This window comes from Cyprinus carpio, chromosome B23 (assembly GCF_018340385.1).
Source record: "Cyprinus carpio isolate SPL01 chromosome B23, ASM1834038v1, whole genome shotgun sequence".
NCBI classification, from domain to species: Eukaryota; Metazoa; Chordata; class Actinopteri; order Cypriniformes; family Cyprinidae; genus Cyprinus; species Cyprinus carpio.
Genome location: NC_056619.1, coordinates 24,687,380 through 24,710,791, shown reverse-complemented (window position 1 = coordinate 24,710,791; position 23,412 = coordinate 24,687,380). Strand labels below are relative to the sequence as shown.

General features: G+C 35.3%; 2 protein-coding genes across 4 annotated transcripts in view; both read left to right on the top strand.

Moving 5' to 3' along the window:
• Positions 1–22,600, top strand: part of LOC109113340 (homeobox protein Hox-C5a) — a 36,508-nt gene extending 13,908 nt beyond the window's left edge. The window contains exons 2-5 of one of the 3 annotated variants that reach the window (XR_006158184.1): positions 4,282–4,333; positions 21,574–21,743; positions 21,935–22,216; positions 22,407–22,589. The gene's annotated coding sequence lies outside the window, so the exon portion shown is untranslated. Of the gene's footprint in view, positions 1–4,281; positions 4,334–21,573; positions 21,744–21,934; positions 22,217–22,406 lie in introns of all 3 variants that reach the window. The other 2 variants (XR_006158186.1, XR_006158185.1) reach the window with 2 other exon arrangements.
• LOC122141911 (homeobox protein Hox-C4a) lies at positions 7,556–9,540 on the top strand. The gene is made up of 2 exons (XM_042750611.1): positions 7,556–8,439; positions 8,965–9,540. The coding sequence occupies exons 1-2, from the start codon at positions 8,007–8,009 to the stop codon at positions 9,336–9,338; spliced, it is 807 nt and encodes a 268-aa protein (XP_042606545.1). The 5' UTR covers positions 7,556–8,006; the 3' UTR covers positions 9,339–9,540.
• Positions 22,601–23,412: the final 812 nt, after the last annotated feature.

The window sequence follows — 23,412 nt, the reverse complement described above, 5'->3', positions numbered from 1 at the left end:
TGGGCCACATTGCGAGTTACTGTGGTTACTATGTTGCTTTTTACACAAACCCCTCTTTTTTTTTGCTCTCTTGCCACGTATTTTGAAGTTTTGAAGGTTATTTATGCCAATTGCCCAAAGCAGGACCAGTGAGTGGTGCAGGAAGAGCACGTGGGGTCATTAAAGTGGGTTTTATGGCCTGCAAGACCTGACAAACCCTCAATATATTTACATCATATATAATGTTAACTGTCCGTAATCGCAGCTGTTGGCTAGTCTTATCTCTGAGAGAACGGCTTAGAGGCTGTTAGTGTGGGTTACTCGCGTCAGGGTCTGTAGAAGTTCGACTCTCCCAAATGGATCCCAGGTGGTTGCAGTAAGTTAATAATCTTGTTTTCCTCTATTTAATTAAATATGTACTTTCCTCCGCAACACCCCCGGGAATTAATCAAGGATGTAATTCAATCGTTCATGGAGAAATTGTGTCAAGTGATGCGCAAATGTGTCCTCATCTGTTCAGTTTTGATCAATTTCAAAGGTCTAGAGTGTACGTTTGTGCATTTGTATATTACTGTTAATTTGGCATTGATATAGAATTATTGTTATGGCAAGAGCTTCAAATCTAATTCTGTATATCATGATTCTTATGTACTCAAATAACTATCTTAAAAGCATTGTACACGTGTAAAAACTTTTTCCTTGGATCCTTGGAAGTATTTGCGATCTGGTATCACAGAATGTGCGTATATAAAAATACCCCAATTTTGCATGTCGAAAAGTGCTTAATTTGTGCCTAGGATGTGTATGTTGTGTTAAAAGTGAAGGTGAAGGACTGTGAGAAGCTAAGTGGTCTTGTATTGGTTTGCAGATGAGGGGCAGAACATGAATCTTTAGATCGGACATAATGTGGGGTCATGTGCAGGGCAGAGAAGATGTGGTGTTGTGTGGTGGGGTCATGTACAGGGCAATGAGGATGGTGAAGTAGAGTCACATGATTAACCAAACAAAACAAAACAAAAAACAACTGAAATGAGTCTAAATTGTTCAATGAGAAAGTATATTTCATAAAAAGCATGTGACGTTTTTTTACCACTGTTATTTGTCGTTTTCAACACCGATTATTCTGGTCTTTATTTGACAGATGAGGCTCCACTTGACCATTATAATCATGGTATGAAAAGTTTAAGCCATATCTTACTTTATGATGTTGTGCTTGGAAACAGAAGAAGTCAGAGTGCTCTGTTCATCCACAATGTTCTCTTTAATCTGTGCACTGTGACATTTGCTGAGAGGAAACTCCACTGCCATCTTCATACTGCTGTTTCTATTCTGTGGAGGCCTGTGATATATTTTGAAAACTTAATTTAAATAAAAAGAACCAATGCCTCATTTTGATGCGCAAGGGTTATACTTGTACAATACAATACATAAAAAATATGTTTAAGGAAAGGACATTTGAGTTGAAAATACAGATATAACACTGATTGGTTTATGAGGGTCTGAAATGTAGTTTTTTTTTTTTTTTTTTTTTTTTGTAGCCATGCAGCTGAGAAATGAAAAAAAAAAATGTTATAAGGATACTGTGGATCGCAATTAATGTACCCTCATTTTATGTCTTTTACCATTTCAGTTCAGTTTACCTTGTTTTAAACATCAAAAGAAAGAGAGAGAGAGAGAGAGAGAGAGAGACAGAGAGAGAGGCAGAGAGAGAGAGAGAGAGAGACATTATTTTGAAAAAAAAATTTAATATGATAAGGGAAAACAAAATTATTTGCACAGTTTCACTATCAATCACTGATTGCATTTTGTGGTATCCAAACAATAGAGTGTAAAGACCAGACCTAGTTCTGTCTTGTAAGGCTGTGTCTGGTTGTAAATAATGCTGAGTTGTAAATTCCATGGCTTGCCAAAGTTCTTTCCTCCAGGCTCAAAGAAATGCCTTTTTGTTTTGTGTTTTTTTCCAATTTATTAAAAGCAGTAGGAGTGTTTTAGCTGATATCAAGTGTCATTTGTAAAATATTGAATTTGATAGAACTTCAGCTAGTATTAAGTTAAAGTTGGTATTAAGTTGAAGTTGATAAAGTTACTTGTATAAGCAAGAAATAGCTTAGTCTAAGTGTAAGTCTATCTTATTTGATATAACAAAGACATAGATTAAATGATCAATGCTTACCAATCCATTGGCGGTAATCAATCATTATCGTTGTGAATTATACACACATATATGAATGTTTATAATATATTCAAGAATGTTAGACATCACTTTAAAAGTCCATTTGTATACATTTCCATTAATATCTTAAATTTTTAATATCCATATTTCCTATAAATCAGAAATCTAGAAACATTTAAACAATTGCATATGAGAAATATAAACATTTTTAATTGTTGCTTTATTATTATTATTTTACATAGATGCCTTTCTCAGATTATGTTGTGTTCATATTTATGTGTTTATTCAGTTATCTAAGAATAACCATGCTGACAATGACATCACATGAATGTACTCCACTGTTTCAATCACATCCAAGCAGAAATGTATAGCTGTTATCTGTTGGTACCATTTTTGGCTCAGAGTGCAGGTTTTACTCACTCAAAGGTCGACTGAGGTGGATAATATTCCCTATTGTACACTAACTAGAATATCAATCAATATAATGTTAAATATACTGCATTTTACACAACATTTTTGTGATGGTTTGGAAAATGATGAGTTATTCAGAGAATAAATGGGTCATGTGGTGTATACTGTGGTACAACCAACCATCACAAACACATTCAGTAAATGTCCACTGTTATGAAAAAGATAAACATAAACTTTTTATATTATTATTAAGTCTTTGAATACTGTGTCAAAACATTAACTGCCAATAGGGGGCAATAGTTTTATATTCCTCTGTTTTCTCTCTCCCAGTGCAGGTTGCTCTGGGTTAAACATATTCTTTTGATTTCTACCAGATTACTATGTAACTACCCATACATGGAAAACGGCAGCAGTTTCATTCAATACATAGATACCTTCAGAAAGAATGAGTAAATGACAGAGTTGGAAATCATGCCACGGCATGCAGAGTATCTAAACAAGGCAATGCTTTCAATTTTGGAACAATTCACATTCTGTTTGTAGACAGTTCCTGTTTGGACAGGCATTTTAAAAATAGAAAACAGTACCTTTGTTCTCTTTGTGGATAAACTCTTCTTTATTCAGTGATGGATGAGGTGAATGAATGAAAAACAAAATTAAAGTTGGTACTTGGACTGGTGGTTTTCTTAATAAACCAGTGTCAAGATTTTGATTTATCGAGGAAACCTTTGGTCATGGCAACATGAGCTGAATTTGCTACAATAAAACATTGGTATGTTAGAGCAAATACTTTGACTTTAATGCACAGTTTACATTTGGCGGAAATTATACCATAGTGTTTAGATGTACCTTTCTGTGTACCTTATGAGCTTGGTTAATTGTAGCATTGAGTATATACTGATCATCATAAAAACAGCTGTATTTTCCTCTCTATGTATATAATATTGCCATATGTTAATTAATTACTTTACTCTTATATTTTTTTCCTTGCTTTAGTATTAAGGTTAACATTCAGATTAATTATTTTTTGCCATTCGTCTCGATGACAAACAGTGGCCCAACACTGTATGTGAATTCAGAGTATGCCCACATTTACATAATGTTAATTTTTTTCAATACTATGAGGCTGTAAACCAGAAAGAAGAAAACATGGCACATTCTTAAAAAAATAAAAATAAATATAAAAAATGTATATATATATATTCTGCATTGCCATGATAACCTGACAAAGTTGGAATTCATTTGAGGTCTTCTTTTGTTGCAAAAATAACTACATTCATCAAGGAAATAGTTCTGAAAATAACCTGTGCTAAATACATAGCCTTGTCCTACTTTAAAGGTTCATGCCTTTGGACAGTTCACCCTCAATGAGAGACAAAGAGAAGTTGTACTAAAAACATGAAAACATAATTATCAGTAAATAATTTAAATGCAGCTGTCAGATTAATATATGCAACTTTGTATTGAGTTGCAATTTTGGTACATGCATGATTTTTTTTTTTTACTGATTAAATAAACTTTAGATATTTACTCAAATATTAATTTAAATCCTTACCAGGATAATGAAAGAGTGCATGATTTCCATCACAGCATTTCGATTATTGTAAATCTGTGTCAAACGCTTTATACTGTTAGAAAGGATATCCTTACATGGCTGAGAAGACAAGTATATTTAAGTTTTATATTTTTATTTTCTAAATTGTTTTCTTTCTTTTTAGCGCGTGAGGAAATTGTGAACCTGAGGGCAAGGAGGAGCTCGTGGTTGCACTGGTAAGTCTTACCGTTATTTTCTTGCTCTAGTATAATATTCTTGTCCCGTCTTGTTTCGCTGCGTATAAACACAGAGGGCAGTGTTCCCTGACAATAGCGGCGAACAACTACAGCATATGCCCATGTGTCAGTGGCAAGGAGCTGTAGTTTAAGCTTTGTGTTAGTGATCTAATAAGCTCTCTTTAATATTTAAAAATATATATATATAGGCTAGACATAACAATAGATGTTAATACACATTGTATATTTATTTACATATGGTGTAATCTAACGCCATATTTTTTTTCTACATTAAAATAAAACTAAATTATTAAATAGCCTACATTAAAATATAAATACTAAATTCTGTGTGTAATCCGACTCGCCTGTTTTAAGCATGTTAAGACTTAAAATAATAATAAACAAAAATAAATTATATAAAAATATAAATATAAAGTCATTTAAAATAACGTAAAAAAAAAAAAATTACAAATAAAAGACCCAGGCTATTTTGTTCACAGAGAACAGAAGAAAAACAAACTCATAAATTCATCCCACCTCAATAATTAATCAATGCTGTAAAATTATATTCACAATTTCTTAAAAAGAAAACTTGCATAATGAAGAGTACGCATATAAAACAAACTTAAATCAGGCTTTAAATGCTTAAGAGTGCAAAAGATTAAAAAAATAATAATAACTATAACAATAAAAAAGGCCTTGTACTTTTTATATTGTAGAACAACTTGGGTCACTTGAACTAAAATTGACTCGATATTTAAGACAAGAAATATGCGCCCAAAAATGGAATCATTCAAAATTACTGCAAAGGGCATACACTAAATATCATATAGGCCTAAAATGTCATTCGTTCAAGCGTACACACAATAGATTCTGGTTATGGACAACTGGCATATCCTTCCATCTAAAATCACACTTTCTTTATATACAGAATTTTCATACTGAATTACAATTAATTATTTCATACTGAATCTATCTATCTATCTATCTATCTATCTATCTATCTATCTATCTATCTATCTATCTATCTATCTATCTATCTATCTATGTCTGGGGGGAATCACCTATATACAAATGAATCATCAGGCAAATTTGCCGGCGGTTATAGCTTTTTGGAAGCCTCTACATTGTAACTAGTTATTGAGCTGGTGCAGGATCTGAGGCCATTTATGTGCAGAGGGAATTCATCGCTTTTCGCTCATCAATAACTCCTTGGCAGTGAACTATTGGAACGAGTCGAACGAGAGGGGTGAAATGCGGGTCAGGCTGTCTAACTAATATTAAAATGCGTCCGCAACACTAGAGCAGTGCCGAGTGGGTGGATGTGGGCGTTTTCAGGCCGGTGGGGGTGGACAAAAAATCCCTACCACATCTGTAGGGTCTCGAAGTAAAATAAAATACTTGAAATAAGACAAAACGGCTGTTTCCGAGCATTTCATTTGTTAAGGAGTTATGTCCTGTCTGTTTATTTGGTTTAGATATATAAATAAAAAAATAATAACTTATTTTTCTCTGGTGGGTTGAAAATTGGATTTGAAAATGTGGGCTCTGCTGCTTATATATAGCCTACATGGATTCTAAAAAGTTTAGAATTTCTTTCATGCTATTCTACTTTTCTTTGATTTGTTTGTTTCCTTATTTGTTTCGTATCTGTTCCTGTTTTAGATAGCTAAACTGGAGGGAGAAATTCAGGGCACGGTCTTGCAGGTTACCGGTAGGAATTGCCGTGAGAGCGTGCACAATAAACCCCAAGGAACAAAAGAAACTTATTTTTCATCAGTGCTGTCACGTGTTCGCTTTGTGCACAACGTGTTTGAGACGGAATATTCAAGTGGGTGCTCCTATGTTGTCTAGATTTAATAGAATTTGATAGTAAAATTATTTCGCGTTTTTCCTTCTCATGCCCACTCACTCTTTCATGTTCTCAATGTCATTTACTTAACCTATTGGAGTGTTGAAATGTGATATGGAAACTATGAAAAAATCAGAACTCGTCAAAACACATTTAACCTCAACGAAAAAATAAATAAATAAATTTGTCGTGACACTAATTCTGTCATAACGTAAACAATTTTTGTTGAATGTGTTAGTTGTACATGTGTTTCAAGTGAAAAGGCTTATAAATCAAGTGTTCAATATAAATAAATAAATGTGATTCTAAATAAATAAAAGCATTTCCAAATCCGTCTTAAGAAAAAAGTAATTTGTTGGTCTCACTACTGATTGTCAAGTTTTACTGCCATATTGTTTTTGAGCAATTGAAAAAAAAAAAATTAAAAGATAAAAATAAAATTAAAACAAGTAAAACTAAACAATTAAAAAAAAATAAAGTAACGACTAACGAATATTACCAAAAATATATTATTGTACCAGTTCCCTAGATATTAATTCTGACCAAATTTTGTAGATGCCAAACAGAAACCTCTCCACAGAAACTGCTTTAGCCCCTATTCAAGATGGTGAAGAGTTAATAGTCTAACCTGACTTATTTTTGTTCAATTACGTTGAATTCTGTTTCAAAACTTCCAATAGAAGAAAGGCCTGTCAGTAGTCGTCTATATGTACCCTGTAGAACCGAATTTGTGTCCAAAACATGAAAATCGCAAATACGTCTCTACAGGAATACATGGGCGACGTAAAAGCCACGAAAGCCAAGTTGGGTTTGTATTAATCTCGATCAGAGGCACGTGACTTTGCATGAAAGTCGTGTGTGTGCATGCTTACTATCGTAAGTAGAGTAGTTTGAATGAACAGGACTGAATGAAGACAAACATACTTAGCCAAAATTGTAGAGGTCAGAAGCGGAAATACGATAAACCATCGCTGTAAACGGTTAATTTAAAACCTTAATAGCTTAATTAAACACCAAATCTCCTCTCAACCTCCACATTTTGCCTGAAGTGGTTGAATCATAAGTTAACTGTATAGGATAAAAATTAAGTTTCACTTGCTTCTTTTAACTGTAGCCTATATAAATAATAGGGAAAATGACATATTAGACTATGTGCCAATTTGCTTTGCACTGGCATATACAGATGAGAAAATATGCTCATTCTAATATATTTATTTGCCTTCATGTTAAGGCTAACTTGCTGTAATAAAAAGCGTGGTAAAATAGCACAGGATTGTGTTGTGTAATTATTAGCCGTAGTTATATATATATATTTGTATATGTTTGTGTTTTGTAATTTTTAGCCGTAGAAATGTGATGGATTTTTTTGTTTAAATTTATTTAATTTAATTGTTATATTCTTTAAACAGTGTAATTGGCGAAAATCTTTTATGTAACAGCAAATGCACAAGTTAACTGAGAAACATCTCTAGGTGCTGTGGCATGATCCGGGAAGATTTGGCCATTGTGTATGAGTGTGTGAGAGAGCGAGAAAGGGGGGAGAGAGAAGGAGAGAGAGAGAGAGAGAGAGAGAGAGAGAGAGAGAGAGAGAGAGAGAGAGAGAGGGACAGAGAGACTGAAAGACTTCGCGGACAATGGCGGAAAATTGAAGGTATATTTGCGAAAGCTGTGGTTCCTTATCCGGGGACTACATCGCCCCATGCCATTGGGCCATCGTATCACGTGGTAAAAGTAACTTTACAGGGTTGCTCGCTAGTAGGAGGGCTTTATGGAGCAGAAAAACGACAAAGCTAGAAAAATTATTTTCCACTCCAGAAATTAATGATCATGAGCTCGTATTTGATGGACTCTAACTACATCGATCCGAAATTTCCTCCTTGCGAGGAATATTCGCAAAATAGCTACATTCCCGAACATAGCCCCGAATATTACAGCCGTGCAAGGGACAGTGGCTACCAGCATCACCACCAGGAGTTATACCCTCCACGGGCAAGCTACCAGGAGCGTCAGTATAACTGTGCAAGCATCCCTGAGCCTGATACTCAAAGAGGACATGGACTGCCTCACGCGGGGCACCTGCTCGGAAAAGGGCAATCTGCCTCATGTGAGCCCCCTCCGTTACCCCTGTCTCCTGCCACCCCTCCGGCTGCATCCTCCGCCTGCAATCAAGCCACCCCGGAGCATCCCAACAGCTCAGCTTCTGCCAAACAACCCGTAGTGTACCCCTGGATGAAGAAAATTCACGTCAGCACCGGTAGGCAACTTGAGCGTATTTCTCTTAAGCACTATAAAGCTCGCCCCTCATCCTAACTCTCTCTCTCCGTCTGCCTCACTCCTTTTTACACTCATCCCCTGGCCAGCCTCTGCTACGATAGGATAGAAGCCTTTGAAATGGCACAATTGAGGCGGATTTACGACTAGGCATTGGTAATTACACCCACCATAAATTTTATAGCCGAGGTATACTCTGGGCAGTCGTATCACCATGTGGCTTCTCTTGTTATGAGTGTGCGAGAGAGTGAGGGAGATCTGGGACCAGAGAAAAACTAAGCTTTATAATGTTGCATTAATAATTCAGTGCTGAGTCCAATGTGAGTTTAGCCTTATTATAGAAAGCTAACTTTTAGATATTTTAGCCCACCCTCATTTCCTCTGTCGCCACCATTTCTCAATGAAAGACACGCTTGTTTACCCTATCCTTCCCTCGCTGCTTCTTTTCTTTTCTTTTCTATTCTGTTCTATTCTGTTCTTTCTTTCCCTTTGCTTCTCCTCTTTCCAGTGAACTCTAGTTACAATGGAGCGGAACCCAAGCGGTCTAGAACTGCTTACACTCGCCAGCAAGTCTTAGAATTGGAGAAGGAATTCCACTATAATCGGTACTTAACACGGCGAAGACGTATCGAGATTGCTCATTCCTTGGTCCTCTCGGAAAGGCAAATAAAAATTTGGTTTCAGAACCGCAGGATGAAGTGGAAAAAAGACCATAGGCTGCCAAACACCAAAGTCAGATCCTCTTCCTCCACGGGCATTTCCTCCGGGTCCAACACAAGCTCAGCGGCTGGCGTTGTGGCGGCAGCTTCCACCACTAACACCATGTCAGCCTCCGAGGACCTCTCCGGAACCGAGCGTGGCGAGGATATTACAAGGTTATAAGAGAACTATTTCGAGGAGAGAAGGGAAGATCAAATGACTGATTATTTATAAAATATAATATATTTTGTTTTCGTAGGTATCTTGTGCGTAAAGGGGGTTCCTTTAAGTCCACAGTTATATAAAATGCATGTTATATAGCATGGATTATTGCGAATACCTATGGATTATTTTTTACGCGAAACAGGGTTTAATTTATCTAAAACTGAATCAATATGATGTTTGTTTGTTTTATGTTTTGTTTTGTTTTTTTCCAAGAGAAATGTTTTGGGCGAAGCAGGATATGGACATTTTATTCAAATGTTATTTGTGGGCCTTTCTTAGCCCAGCTGCCAAGGTGAAGTGCACAACGAATCTATTTATTTCTCACTTGAGAGAGCTGGTACGTTTTTTTTCTTTTTTTCTTTTTTCTTTTTGTACTGTAAATGAAAAACACTATCGTGGGTATCGATAGGGGGAAAAATATCTTAAACGTCTTTGTTTTCTTTAAATGTAAATCATGCTGTGGGTTTTCTGTCATATGGAGAGGTTAAGATTTTAAATTATCATTTAGTTTTTGTTGTGATGGCGTTGTGTTTAGGCTTTTAACAGCAGATTGTTGTGAGATGCAATAAAACCAGTTTAGTGTATTTGTGCTAATTATATTGGTCAATAAAACGTAAGTGTCTATTAGTTTTACCTAGACTTGAGTGACTTTTATTAATATGCAATGTAGGTTAAATTTCCGTGCATAAATAGCGAAAACAATTCTCTATAATTTTAACAGCGGATGCAGAGACTTACATGTTAGTAGTCAGTTGCATATGCAGATGTAGGCCCAAAAGTAAAACAGTGTTATCCGTACATTTAAAAAATCGTGGTGTCAGTGGGGTTGCAGCATTCGTTCTTGCAGAAAATTAATTAGACACTTTATTTCTGCAATACAACCTCTAATATCTACAACGCAGTCTCTCACATTTAAGCGCTTGGTTTGTGTGGGTTAGCATGGGTTATGTACCCATCACTTTTTCGCGTATGCCTTTAACGTGGCACATAATTCTGGACTTTTTAGAAGGGAATTTATTGCTTTTCATTCCACAGGATGGCTTGTTATTATTCATTATACTGTTTTCAACATGGCTGAAAATGTCTCTAAAAATCAATTCCAGTAGGCTATTCAAAATTGTCCTGCACTGCTTCTATTTTTCCACTATTGATTTCAAGCGTTATGAAGCTGAGAAACTAATTCAAGCAATTCTTTTTATTTTGTGGATAAACTAAACAGTGAAGAATTGGTAGATATTGAGAATGTAAAAATAGGTTTAACAGTTTATGGACTTAATGGAACATTTATTAAATGTGCTTAGTTTTGTTGAGTTTAAATAAAAATAATTCGAAATTCGTTACTATTTAAAAGCTAATTAATCTTGATATGTTCAGTTGCAATATAGTGTGATAAGATTTATTACAAAATATCCGTGACTAAACACGATTGCAAAAATTCGTTTTATGGGTATTTAGTGTGTAAAAAGACCAATGTAAAGAGACATCGGCTGTGATATCGGTCAGCTGGGTATTTAGTGTGTAAAAAGACCAATGTGATGTGATATCGGTCAGCTATGTCCACATAGGTTTTTGAAAGTTCTGATTCAGACCACTCCTCTTTGTGTGCCATATTGTTATTTTTAAAAAGTGGCGCTAGATCGTGTTCGAAGCAACGTCATCGCCAAAGCAGATAGTAGGAGCTAGACACACAGGGCCAAAATCTTGCCAGTTACAATGCTGCACAGAACGCTCCCACATGCAAATTAGTTGAAATTCTATTGTGATGTTTTTTTTTTTTTGTTTTTTGTTTTTTTCAATGCACAAGAATATATTAAAATTTAAATATTAGAACACTTAGCGTCTCCATTGATATCAATTCTCGAAGAAGAAAAAACATGTACAGAAAATAAGGAATGTGTTTGATTAATTGTAAATCGGCCTGACCTGAATGAAGATTACACAACGGCTTTCTAAGTGGGGGGCTGAGAAGCACAAAGGAGTGAGTCATTTTAGACCATCAATCAAGTCCGGCAGCAATAGTCAATTGTATTTCTAATGTATTAAGTTGTACAGGCACTAAATAGTGCACAAAAGCGTCACTGCAAAATATGTTTCAGCGGATAGTTTGTCCAAACCTAAATGAGAAGAAAGGCACTGGCCATCGTCTCAGCCTGGCCATGACTTTGGAAAGGCACTTGAAAAGAGTAGGTGCAGAACTGCATTCAGAGACCATTATGTGAGTGAACAGCAGAGAGAAATGAATGTGAACGCCTAAATTGTAGAATCCCGGCAGTCTCTTTCGAGATGCTGTCGCCTCCGTGTCGCGAGGCTGAAAAGGTACTTTATTGAAGTTTGTGGCAACTAAGAAGAGTCGAGTTCAATTTGGGGACACATTTTCTGTCCCATTAGTTCGGTTCAGCCGGGTCGGCCGACCTCTCCCACCCCTTGACCCCACTGGCTCTCTCAACGTGTACCTTCTGTGTGCACCCTCATCGGCTTCCTGGGGTTCCACCGGTGCTCTTGCTTTCATTGTGGGTTTTTGCTTATATTGATGTGCAAACAGAAGAAGAAGGACATTTGAATGTGTTTCTCCTTTGTTACTTTGCACCGTATGACCTACGAGATCGGTGCAGCGTGCGACCTTGTAACTTTTTCTTTAGGGTGCATCCATTTTCGAGCTGTTTGTGTAGAGCTGGCCAGTCTTTAAGTAATGTTTCTACCTTCACCTAAATGAAAAAAAAAGTATATATATCTTTATATATATATATATATATATATATATATATATATATATATATATATATATATATATATATATATATATATATATATATTCTTTACAATTAAGACAAAATGGGCATATAGTTCTAAACAAAATATCTAAAAAAATGGCCGGAACATGTAGACGTGTAAAAATAGATTTTTTTTTATTGACTATTAAATATTTAATAGCAGGTATTGTGTTAGTCAAACAGGTATGAGAGCTTTTAAAAACATATAAAACAAACCTGTTTTCGTGAAACAAACAGCAGTGAAATTTTAAGAATCCTTTACTCATGGGGAGCGCTGCCATACTGCTGACATTTGTTTGATAGATTTCTGACATTCCACGGCAGATGTAAAGCAGCTTTTGTGTTACGAAAAAGCATTTTAAAAGAAAGAGTATAACACATAAATCACGTTTGACTTCTAATGTGCTAAACTAATATTTACATTCATAAACCAAACAAACTGTAACGTTTAGGAGACAGGAGATACAGCCTATATAAACCAAACAAACTGTAACGTTTAGGAGACAGGAGATACGTACGAATTCGTACGACCACACTCGTAACAAATTCATACGATTTTTGCCAAATCGTAACGTACGTTTTTTACGAGTTGCACATTCGTAATGAATTTGTACGAATTACCTACACCAACCCCGCCCCTAAACCTACCCGTTCACTGGGGTCTAGGCAAATCGTATGAAATCGTACGAGTGAGGTCGTACAAATTCGTACGAATTAGCCACCCTGTAAAATACGTACGAATTGGTCGTGAGATAGCGTTGCTAAACTAATATTTACATTCATAAACCAAACAAACTGTAACGTTTAGGAGATTTCATATAAGTTTCATTTTTACATGCATAATTTTTTTTTTTATGTAAAACAATATTTAGTAGCTATTCACACACTGTAAAAAGCCACCTTCTACGTGATCTGACCCTTAACATTTAACCGAATTTAGTGTGGTTGACGTAGTCGTATTATATATATATATATATATATATATATATATATATATATATATATATATATATATATATATATATATATATATATATATATATGTATGTATGTATGTATATATATATATACTTCAATTTAACTAGTTAATTTATATGTTGCCACATGAAGGACATATAAGCTACTAAACCTTTTTTTTTTACAAGGAGTGTTGGCTCCTTGGAACATATATTACAGAAGACACTATCTGACTAATATCAAAAAGGTTACGTTAAAATTTTATTTAATTGTAACTTTAATCATTTTGGTATTTGACGAAGATGATCTTCAGGCACATTACTTTAGTGCTCAGTGCTGCAGTGCATATTATTTTATTTTGCTGCTAAATAAGATGTAGTCTAATTAGGTGAAAAGTACAAATAATTCCAAATATCCTAACTTTTTTAAGCTGTTAGAACGGTATTATATTAATTATTTTCCCACAATATTTGTTGATGGCAGTTAAGAAATGCACCGATAGTTGCAAAAGCAGTAGGCTTTTTCCAATACCTCATAACTGATCCCAATAACTTAATTCATGCAGAATGAGCAACATGGCGCCAGCAGTTGCACTAAGCCCTGTTTTCCAATAAAGTTACAAATCATCCTCTAAAGATCGTCTTCGCTTCTGTCGTACATTATTTAATGATGGTGGTGTACCGTTTCCAAAACCAGCACATAGTTCGTTTGTTATAAAATAAAATATAAATACAACTTTAAATTACAACCTTACAATATGACAAAAGCCTAACTACAAAAATGGAAATGTCTGCAGTTTTTTAAAGAAGTTGTGCACTTGCTGTAAATTAAGAAAAAATTGAATGAATTATTTTAAAAATGTCTATATTTAAAATTATTTATTTAATATTTATATGATCATTTAGAGTGATTATTAGTTGTACATTTATAGGCTATATATGTATTTATATAATATTGTATAAATATATATATATTGTATAATATTTACTTAAATAATTTGTTACGTCACTTGTAACAAATTATAAATATAAGAATTCAGAAAATAATTCAGTGATTATAATTATAATATAATTCAATTAATGTGAGCATCATACCAGATGCGATATGGCAGTGGTTAACCTATAACACTATATTTGCTAGCCATAAAAATCATAGAAGGACACAGAACTGTACCGTATAGGGAGGTGGACATTTCTTTGTATGCGTCCATAAATCAAAAAGATGATTGAGGGTTTGCCCTGCAATACAAGTAGTGAGTGCCACGCTGCACAAAATCTGTTTTGCTTGCTTAGGTTTTTGAACCTGCCCTTGTAGGAAGAAGAGGAGGAAGAGACAAGCAGGAAGAGCAAGAAGATCCTCACCTGTCTGCAGAAACGCGCGTTTACCAAACACTTTATCAAAAATTAATTTATTTATTGTTAAACATAAGTGTGGTAGCAAATTCACTGTTTAAGAAATATACACATTATCTAATATTGTAATTTGTCGTCTGTAGTTCTAAATTGTCAGGTATTTTTCAAATCATTATTTTTTTCTGAATACAGTGACAGTTGTTTATGCTTTTATATTGATTTAGTTACTGCAGTTGCACAGTTTAATTTTAAAGTAGACTAGCCCTTGCATAGGATTTAAAATCTGCTTTGGAGCAACCGACCCAGAAACAACTCCTCACCTAAATGAGAAGTGAAGAACTACACTTTGCGTGTGTTTATACTGAACCTAACACTGACACTGACCAGTTAAGACGTACACGTTCTACCATGTTAATTAACAACAGATGAAATTATAATGAGAACAGCTGATTGTTTCTTTCAAAGAAGTAGTTAAATACTAGTAACAAGTCATCTGTGTGAATTGATCCTGTAGTTGACTTGTAGGATTTAAATTAAGTTTTTACAATGCACCACTTTTTATATGCCTATTTGAGCAAATATTTTGCCTTGCCCATTGGTTTAGGCCTACCTATTCTAATTTCCATAACAATGGCGCTTTTCTTGTACAGCATTTCTCACGATGTCTTACTGTAACACGATACACATTAAAATATGCATCTTTCATAATCAAAAATAATAATAATGAAAAGAAATATAAAATACTTAAATGAACAATAAGAAATTAGCATTACAAGATGGTGCCACGTTGTGAAGTACTGACGGCATTGTTATTTCGGCTTTTTATTCTAAAATGCATTTTTGTCAGCTCTTTTTGTAAGATAAGTGTCTTCTCAAAGCAATTAAGTTAGTGATGAAAGGTGTAGATTCTTAGCATTGTTACGAGGTCCTCTGTGTAAACTGAGCAGTGGTGAACGATGCAGAAAGGCTCAGAGTTGAAACGGGGGTCACCATGTTATTTTCCAGAAATGTCGCAGTCCTTACACTGAATATCCGCTCGATACATGAAATACATAAATACAGCTCTTGCTCCCGAGACAAGTGTCCTATATGTGAGAGTCTAACCATGGCTTTGACTTTTGCACTTTTCGTGCTTTTTTGCCACATTTTATGATAAACGGAGAACATGAGCGAAGAAGAGTGTCTGCATTGCACTCAACAATCTCCATAATCTTTGTTCTGATGTCTTGCCCCTTAACCTTTACACTCAATATGACCCCAAATGCAATGCCTGCTGGCCACCCAAACTAAAGCAGACCGAGAGAAGTTACACGACAGAGAGAAAAAACATTTTTTTAACAAAACAATTTTTTTGCTAGAAACTGAAAAAAAAGATTGATGACGCAACAAAATATTGTCAATAAATTAACTGTTTTTATTCAAGTCAGAAATATGATTGATTGAACCTAAAAACATCATCGAAAGGTAGACATAGCTCCGTCGTGTAGGTTGTGATTTATATTAAGAAAAATACCCTAAGTTAAATAAGTTCATCCACCAACATCAAGACACCCCCTGAACTGTGCATTAAAAAAAACTACTAATAATACTTCTTTATCGCAAAAAAACACATAAACAACGCTCCTAATCCAGTCACACGCAAAGCATGCTGGGAACTAGAAATCCATTAGCTAGCCCATAAACTTGTGGTAATTGAGAACACGCCTTAACTTCTGGTTAAGTGTTAGACAAACAAGCATAAGTGGTAAATTCAGAAACCCCTTTAATGATAAAAGTCTTGGGCGCGTTTTGTGTTTTCCCGAAATCACGGTAGGCCTATAAATGCATCGTAAAACGATCTTACAAATCATCTTAATATTACGGGTTATTTCCCTAAAGTATTGTAAATGGTAGCATGTAAATCGTCGTAGATCGACAAGTGTTCTGGAGAAATCGGAGCACTAGCATCGTGAAAATACATGAAGTCACCTGCAGGAGAAGGCAAAATTACAGCTAAACTAGACAAAGTTACAATGACTACACTTTAGCAGTCCATAATGTGACTTCCATATCAGGATTTATGCAACATGTAAAAGCTAGTTAATTAATTAAACATTAACACAAGACCGTGTAAATGACGTGAAAACCCCGTTTACATTTTTAACGTCAATATGCAATTTCCGGTGTTCTCGCACTTTTTCGTGTTAAATTATTGAGTTACTAGTGAAAGTTTTGCCCATTAGTTCTTTGGATCTGGCTGCCAAGTAAGTTCTGCGTAACAAAGAACAATCTGCTTGCTGGTTTGAAAAGAGTCCTCAACCCATTGCTTGGCGGTAAAAAATAAATAAATAAATAAACGCAAAGCTTAACTTTATTTAGAATTTAGATTATTTTAACAATAGGATACCTTTTATTCGTGGAATATATATATATATATATATATATAATTATTATTATTATTTTATTTTATTTTTTTCCTTCCTGGATTACTAAAGGCAAGATAGATAAGTGTCTGATAAAAGAGATAAGTTATCTTATGATCGGTTCAAGTTGCCAGGCAACAACCTAAGAGAGTCACTCACTGAATGGAACATCCTTTATCTCTTAAAGTTCCTGATTTTACCGAGTTACCGATTGAAGCTACAATGCGTAACCTGTTTTTATCGAATTAACCTGCAGTCTTTTACCCAGTATCTGTCTATAAAGTCTCATTACAATGAAGAATTCGGCGTATAATGGCACAGGGGCAGTTTGTTAAGAATGCAAGACTGAGAATGGTCGTCATATGGATGAGGGGCCACCTGTGAGCATCTCTGTTTCTCTTTATAATAATTCCTTACATTTATAAAGCGCTTTCTGTCTGTCTATCTCTCTTATTCTCTCTCAGTCTTCCATACTTATCTGAAGCAAACGTTTATAAAGGTTACTAAGGAGGTGGATAAATTAACGAAGAGCTTAAGCACACAAGTCAGAAACTTTCCTCGTCCACAAAACAGTCCTAAAACATTACAGGTCACGCACGTTTCCAAAAGCAAACCCTTTTTAAAGTTTACCAGTTTGCACAAGTTACCAAACAAACTCTCACGTCACAGTGGTTGATACCCTTGTAGCCTTAACGAAAGACTCTCTTGCTGCAACTGAGAAGTTCCCAGTGTCACAGTATAGATGTGCAATTGTGTATTGAGGCTTTTGTCCAGTCCTCCGGGGTGTCTGCAATGTGTCTAAACATATGCGGTCATGAGGAGGTCACTAGACGTGCCGCTGCGCCGCAATGATTAATGTCATCTTCTCTATAGAGAAATGGCATTCGTAGATTAACGTTCTCTGTACAATATGGTGAGTGGTTCAACTAGGCATGTTCTACTGGCATAGAATATCATTTCTATTGTACTAAATCCTGTTGAAAAATTAAAGAATGACTTTTAAATCCTTGCAAAATCAGAAAACTTTAGCATAGGAGAAACAAAGAAGTCCAATGATTTTTGACTATTAGTCATAGGGTGTTTAGCTAAAATGCAATGAAAACGTTTGAAAAAAAAAAAAACATGAAACTATCCTTGCAACACTGGACAGTTGTATCTTAAGAGGAACAAAGAGGAAAGTTCAGTCACTTTCAGACAATCGTTCATAAAGATAACCCGCAATGAAAACATTAGAAATAAAATATGAAACTATGCATTTCAACATAAATGCAAACAAAACTTCTAGACATATATAGTAACAGGTATCGTTTTATTTTGGCCTTTTATCTTTCTTGAATGTACAGAATACAGAAGTATGCAAAATGTGGCACAGGTGCGAGGAAGTTATTAAGTTAAACTAAAATCACTGCCAACATGGCAACTTTATATAAACTGTACCACGTGTGAATTGTATTCCTATTTCAGGTTTTCTAATATTATATATATTTTTAATAGTTGACTGAATTCACCTTTCATGACACTGGTCCACTTTAAAAGGAAACAATGAAACCATATTGTAGAGCAGTCGAACCTAAATCGAGCTTATTTCTAAGTTTCAGGAACTCTTGAGAGATCTCTCTAAATTTCAATAGTTGTATTTCGGTTCAGATTTGTTTACAGCAACGCAGGGCACCGAAGATATAAATCTAGTCTTTGCTCTTCAGAGACAGAGCCATTTGTATGCATCGTTATAACCAACAACATCCTCTGTTCATTAAAATCCTTTCCTGGATTTACTCTCCTATCTATATGCCTAAAACCATTAGGATATTACTAATGTTTATTGAAGAAATTAATCCGTAGCGTTGTGCAGAAACAATGAAAAGATTATGATTTTATGAAATGCAAAAGGTCTGCTTATAGATTTCAATAACAAATCTTACATACAAAAAAAAAAAAAAAAAAAAAAAAAAAAACTATTCACAAGGTATCAATATTTGTCTTTAATCCCCCAATACAAAGTTTTAAAATATTTTTTCTCTCAAAAACGTTAGGTTATGTCTTCAAGAGTTGCAGTTATGGTAGAGAAAGCAACAGACAGCTGTATGCAATGGCCCTTTGTGCATTGCATTAATTTGTTTACTATTTTCAACATTTGCCTCATTGCCGTTTTATCCTCTTTAGAGAGCCTGTTTTTGCATGAAATGGTTAAAGCGATGTTATTATCGATGTTTTATGCAGCTGTTTGTGTCAGCAACCACAAGAGCGCAGAAGGTAGGGAGGAATTATAAAAGGGTTGACACCCAGAGCGACCGGCGCGCTTTTGTGAGAGAAAGAAAAATGATTTATTGCCAGCAACGTGGTTCAAACAGAGTTCACAGAGAATTGTAGTGTACCGGCGGAGGCGCTGAGTTATGGTCTTGCTGAGCCACTACATCAAAGATTCCTTTTCAGATTTAGTGAATGGACCCAGCGGCATGAGACAAGGGAACAAACTTACTTTAATTAGAAAATTCCCAAGATCACAGGCGACTTTCAAACAATAAGGGAAGAGTTTGAAATATATGAAAGGTACAAGGGGGACCATAAAACCTGCAGAAGAATAATAAAACCCTCCCTATAGCCTCCACCACCACTTCCCAAAATATTAATAGTAATAAAATAGAAATAGAAATGCATAGAATTTGTTTAAATAGCATTTATTGAATATCTAATTCATATGTGGTTATGGAATGAGTGGGCCTACACTTGCATTCCTTGCACACTCGGGCGCAGTAATATTTCATGTTAATAGCGCTGCAGCTCGGCAGAAGCCGGACTTGTAATATGCATAGTGAATGCTTCTATTTGACAAGGCTTGTGACAGCAATTCACTGAACTCAAAATAACAAATCGTTTTTAGGAAAAGATTGATTTTAGCCTCACAACCGAAGAGGATAGCCCCATGGCTCCTTGATATTCTTCTTTAATAAACAGTATATGAATGGTTATGATTTGACTAGTTAAACCATCCGAAATGAAATACAAGGCTTTTAAATTGCTATCATTTTTACCACCATTTTACACGTGATTGTATTAACGCAGTCCAAAGTTATCATAACATGTGTAAGCACTGAGACGACCATTATTCAAAAACATACTTGCCCATACTGGCAGGCCTTTCTTTGCGTTTCAGAAACTAATTGAGAGCTGTGTATTATAAGCATTCTCTGAAAAAAGTAAATAAATAAATAAATCCCTGCAAGAGAAAGAGTGAATCGTTGAGGCTATCAGTCTTTGTCTTCAAAAATACTTTAGACATGTTATTGACGGTACTGAGTGTCTGAGTAAATACTCAAACAAGACACTGTGGAGAGTAAATGAAAAGGGACTAGTCCTTGTGCACAATTAATCACTAGTGCGAGACAACCGCTGTCCACAGCTTATGTAGCCTAAAGGAAGGGTGATGTCTTTTATGTTCATTTCAGACTGAGGATACTAACTTACTTCAGCGTGACTGCTTTATGTATAATGTTATCGGCAAGAAGTCGTTATAATTAGCAATTGGCTAAAAACGAATCCTACTGTGTCGATAGGTGTCTGGGAAAAACAGCGATCTGGACAGGTTGAGCGCTAAATAACGTTTTGTATCAATGACCCTCTTCCCTCCACCAGCTAAGCTTCATGACGTCAGAGGACAAAGGCTAATTCTGTTGCGAATAAAATGGTTTTGTGATCAATCTGCAATTATTTAAAATGACTTTAAAAACAACAAGTTACCCGACTCCAACAAGTTTCTAAAGACTTCACCATTGCCCTAAAATGTCGTGCATACGCCAAATCCGGGCTGTTCCTGCTCTTTGTTCATCGGGACGTTGTTGTAAATAGTAGGCAATGCGATTCTTAGCTACTACAGGCGATGAACTTGAACGTATTTCTTTGGTTACCCGAGACGAGCAAATAACCATCTCGGCGACTGTTTCCTTACACTGCCAGTTAGCTAATTGAAAAACGAAAATCATTTCAAGATTATTTTTGACGTGCATTGTCAGAACACCACTGACAGTCAAAATCCCTTTGTTTGACCACACCCATTGATTCTCTTGATGTCTTTTTCAGCAGGTAAAAATGCGCAGAAATCTCAACACACGTCGGAAATTGTACAGAAACGCCATTAGTATTCGACAGATCCATTTAACGCGTGAAGCAATTTTTCTTTTACAGCTCAGAAACGTTGTTTGTTATCCGTTTTTTTTTGTTTGTTTTTTTACAAAAAACATGACGACGGAGAAAGACAAACAATGTATGTTACTGAAATATTTTATTAATAAAAAGAACTGCTAAAACATCTACATGGCTGTTTTACGAAGGATTAAGAAGATTTAAAATATAGGTATATATATATAAAAAATCAATACATGTATGGAGCTGTTGTTACAACTGTAAAGCGTTACAGGAACAGTTATTTATAAGGCAAATAAGTCGATTATTATATAATACCTACCGCAAGAGGACTGATAAGTCAGTCAGGGTTTCAAACATTGTATTATAAAACGTTATCACGGAAATGAAGTCTGTATTCTGCAATCCATTGTGGCAACACTAAGGAGAAGCGATCCCAGACATGCATGTCTTTTCTCTGTCCAAATGGGTCTCTTTCTCCCTCCCACCTCCCAAATCACTCTCTCAACTCTGTCAGCACGGTAACAGGGTAATGTATGCGCCCTGCTCATGGCTTTTCGTCTGTCCACAGGATAATCATTCGAAATTGCAAAATAGTTGAAGAATGCGGAGGAAACCGGAATCCTCGTTTGGTTGCTTTCCAGCACTTTACAACTCAAACAGCCAATGCGCGAGGCTATTGGAGGAGGCCATCACGTGACTACATTGTTTACCCTTGTTGGAAAACAATTAAAGACGGCAGTGAGTGTACTTTAATGTCTTTCCTACACCTTGTGTGATCAATTATCCAACCGGAGTGATTAGGGCGGTTAGAGATGCACAATAATTCGTTTCACGAATTTCATATTAACAATGCTTACTTGAACAAGATATGTTGCAATAAATCTCATGTTTGTTCTATGGAGCCACATTTGTCCCCTTGTGTTCTGCAGGAGAGCAGTGTTGCGTGGAGACAACATGCTGAAGAAAATTCATCAAAACATTATGAAGGCCATATGTGGAACTTTCAAAAACTCTCTCAACATCCTATTCATCCTCTGCTGGTGTCAGCCACTCCGCGATTGAAACGACAAAATCCTTGGACCGGGCGAATGCGACGGAAAGAGACGAGGGGTGCAAGCTGTCAACTTCCTGCTTTTCAACCAAGAAGTACCCTTGGATGAGAGAGACACATACACCTATAAGCTTCAGCTCCATTAACGTCATGGAATCAGGTGAGAGAACTCGTTTTTGGACTAAATGAGGATATTGATTCGTATTGCTTAGAAATAACCACTTAATCTAATGTTAGTCATATTTTAGTCGATAATGAATAACAGCTGGGTCAGATTTGGTTCTATGTTAATGTGATTTGTTACTACAGTTATTAATCAATAACTAGTGTTTTCCTTCCTTCTTAAATAGAAAATGAACCCCTAATTACAGGCAACATTTCAATCTTGACTAAAAAAGACTGCACATTTCCAGTAATCATCCATGTAAGAAGAAACCAAATGTGTCTCAAACTAAAGTTTTATTGTGTTCAGTTAAGGTAATTAATTCATATATTTTTTAATCAGTCCAGTCCATCAAGATCAATGTGGAAACATAAATGAAAAAAAAAAAACAAAAAAAAAAAAAAAAAAAGATGAAGGATGTATTATTTTTTGTTTTTTGCTTATTGATAATTGAACAATTACAATGTATATATTTTAAGTATAGTAATTTTTGTCTAACAGCACTTACACTGTGAGAAAATATGTTCTTCTCAAGTTAAATATGCATAAGCTGCATAAAAGGGAAAAAAAAGAAAGAAGAGAACTTCTAAGAAAAGTAATATTTTCTAGAGACAGCCAGTTGTTCTGTGAACTTGATTAAGTTTAAACTTTTACTAAGGAGCGGAATAATAAAAAAAAAGCTTACAGTGAAATTTTTATATTATCTGAGCCTATGCTTTTCTGGGTCACACAGATAAGACTGCTTCACTTGTTTTAACCTAAGCAAAATCGTACACTAGTGAACATTCTCCACATATACAACAATTAATGACATGTTATATATGTGGTATATATAATATTTGGTGATTTTCAGCTTATATGTGCAGTAATAACATTATGGCATTGAGAGGTCACTTCTTGAAGAACTTTTGTTGATAGGAAGAACAATGGGTGAAAAAAAATACAGACACAATCATTAGGAATCTAACCACTGTAGAAATCATATGAAATGCATAATTAACTTAGTGATTAGTCTACCAACAGTGGTCTGCCCACAGACAGTGTGCTGGATTCTCAGTACACTGATTTATCACTGGGGGTTTAAACTTGCAGCTGAGCATATTCAAGGAAGTCATGCTACATTTTCATCATCACAGTTTAGGCATCAGAGAGATTTGCTCTCGCATTATGCTATGCAACATGGTTAATACTTT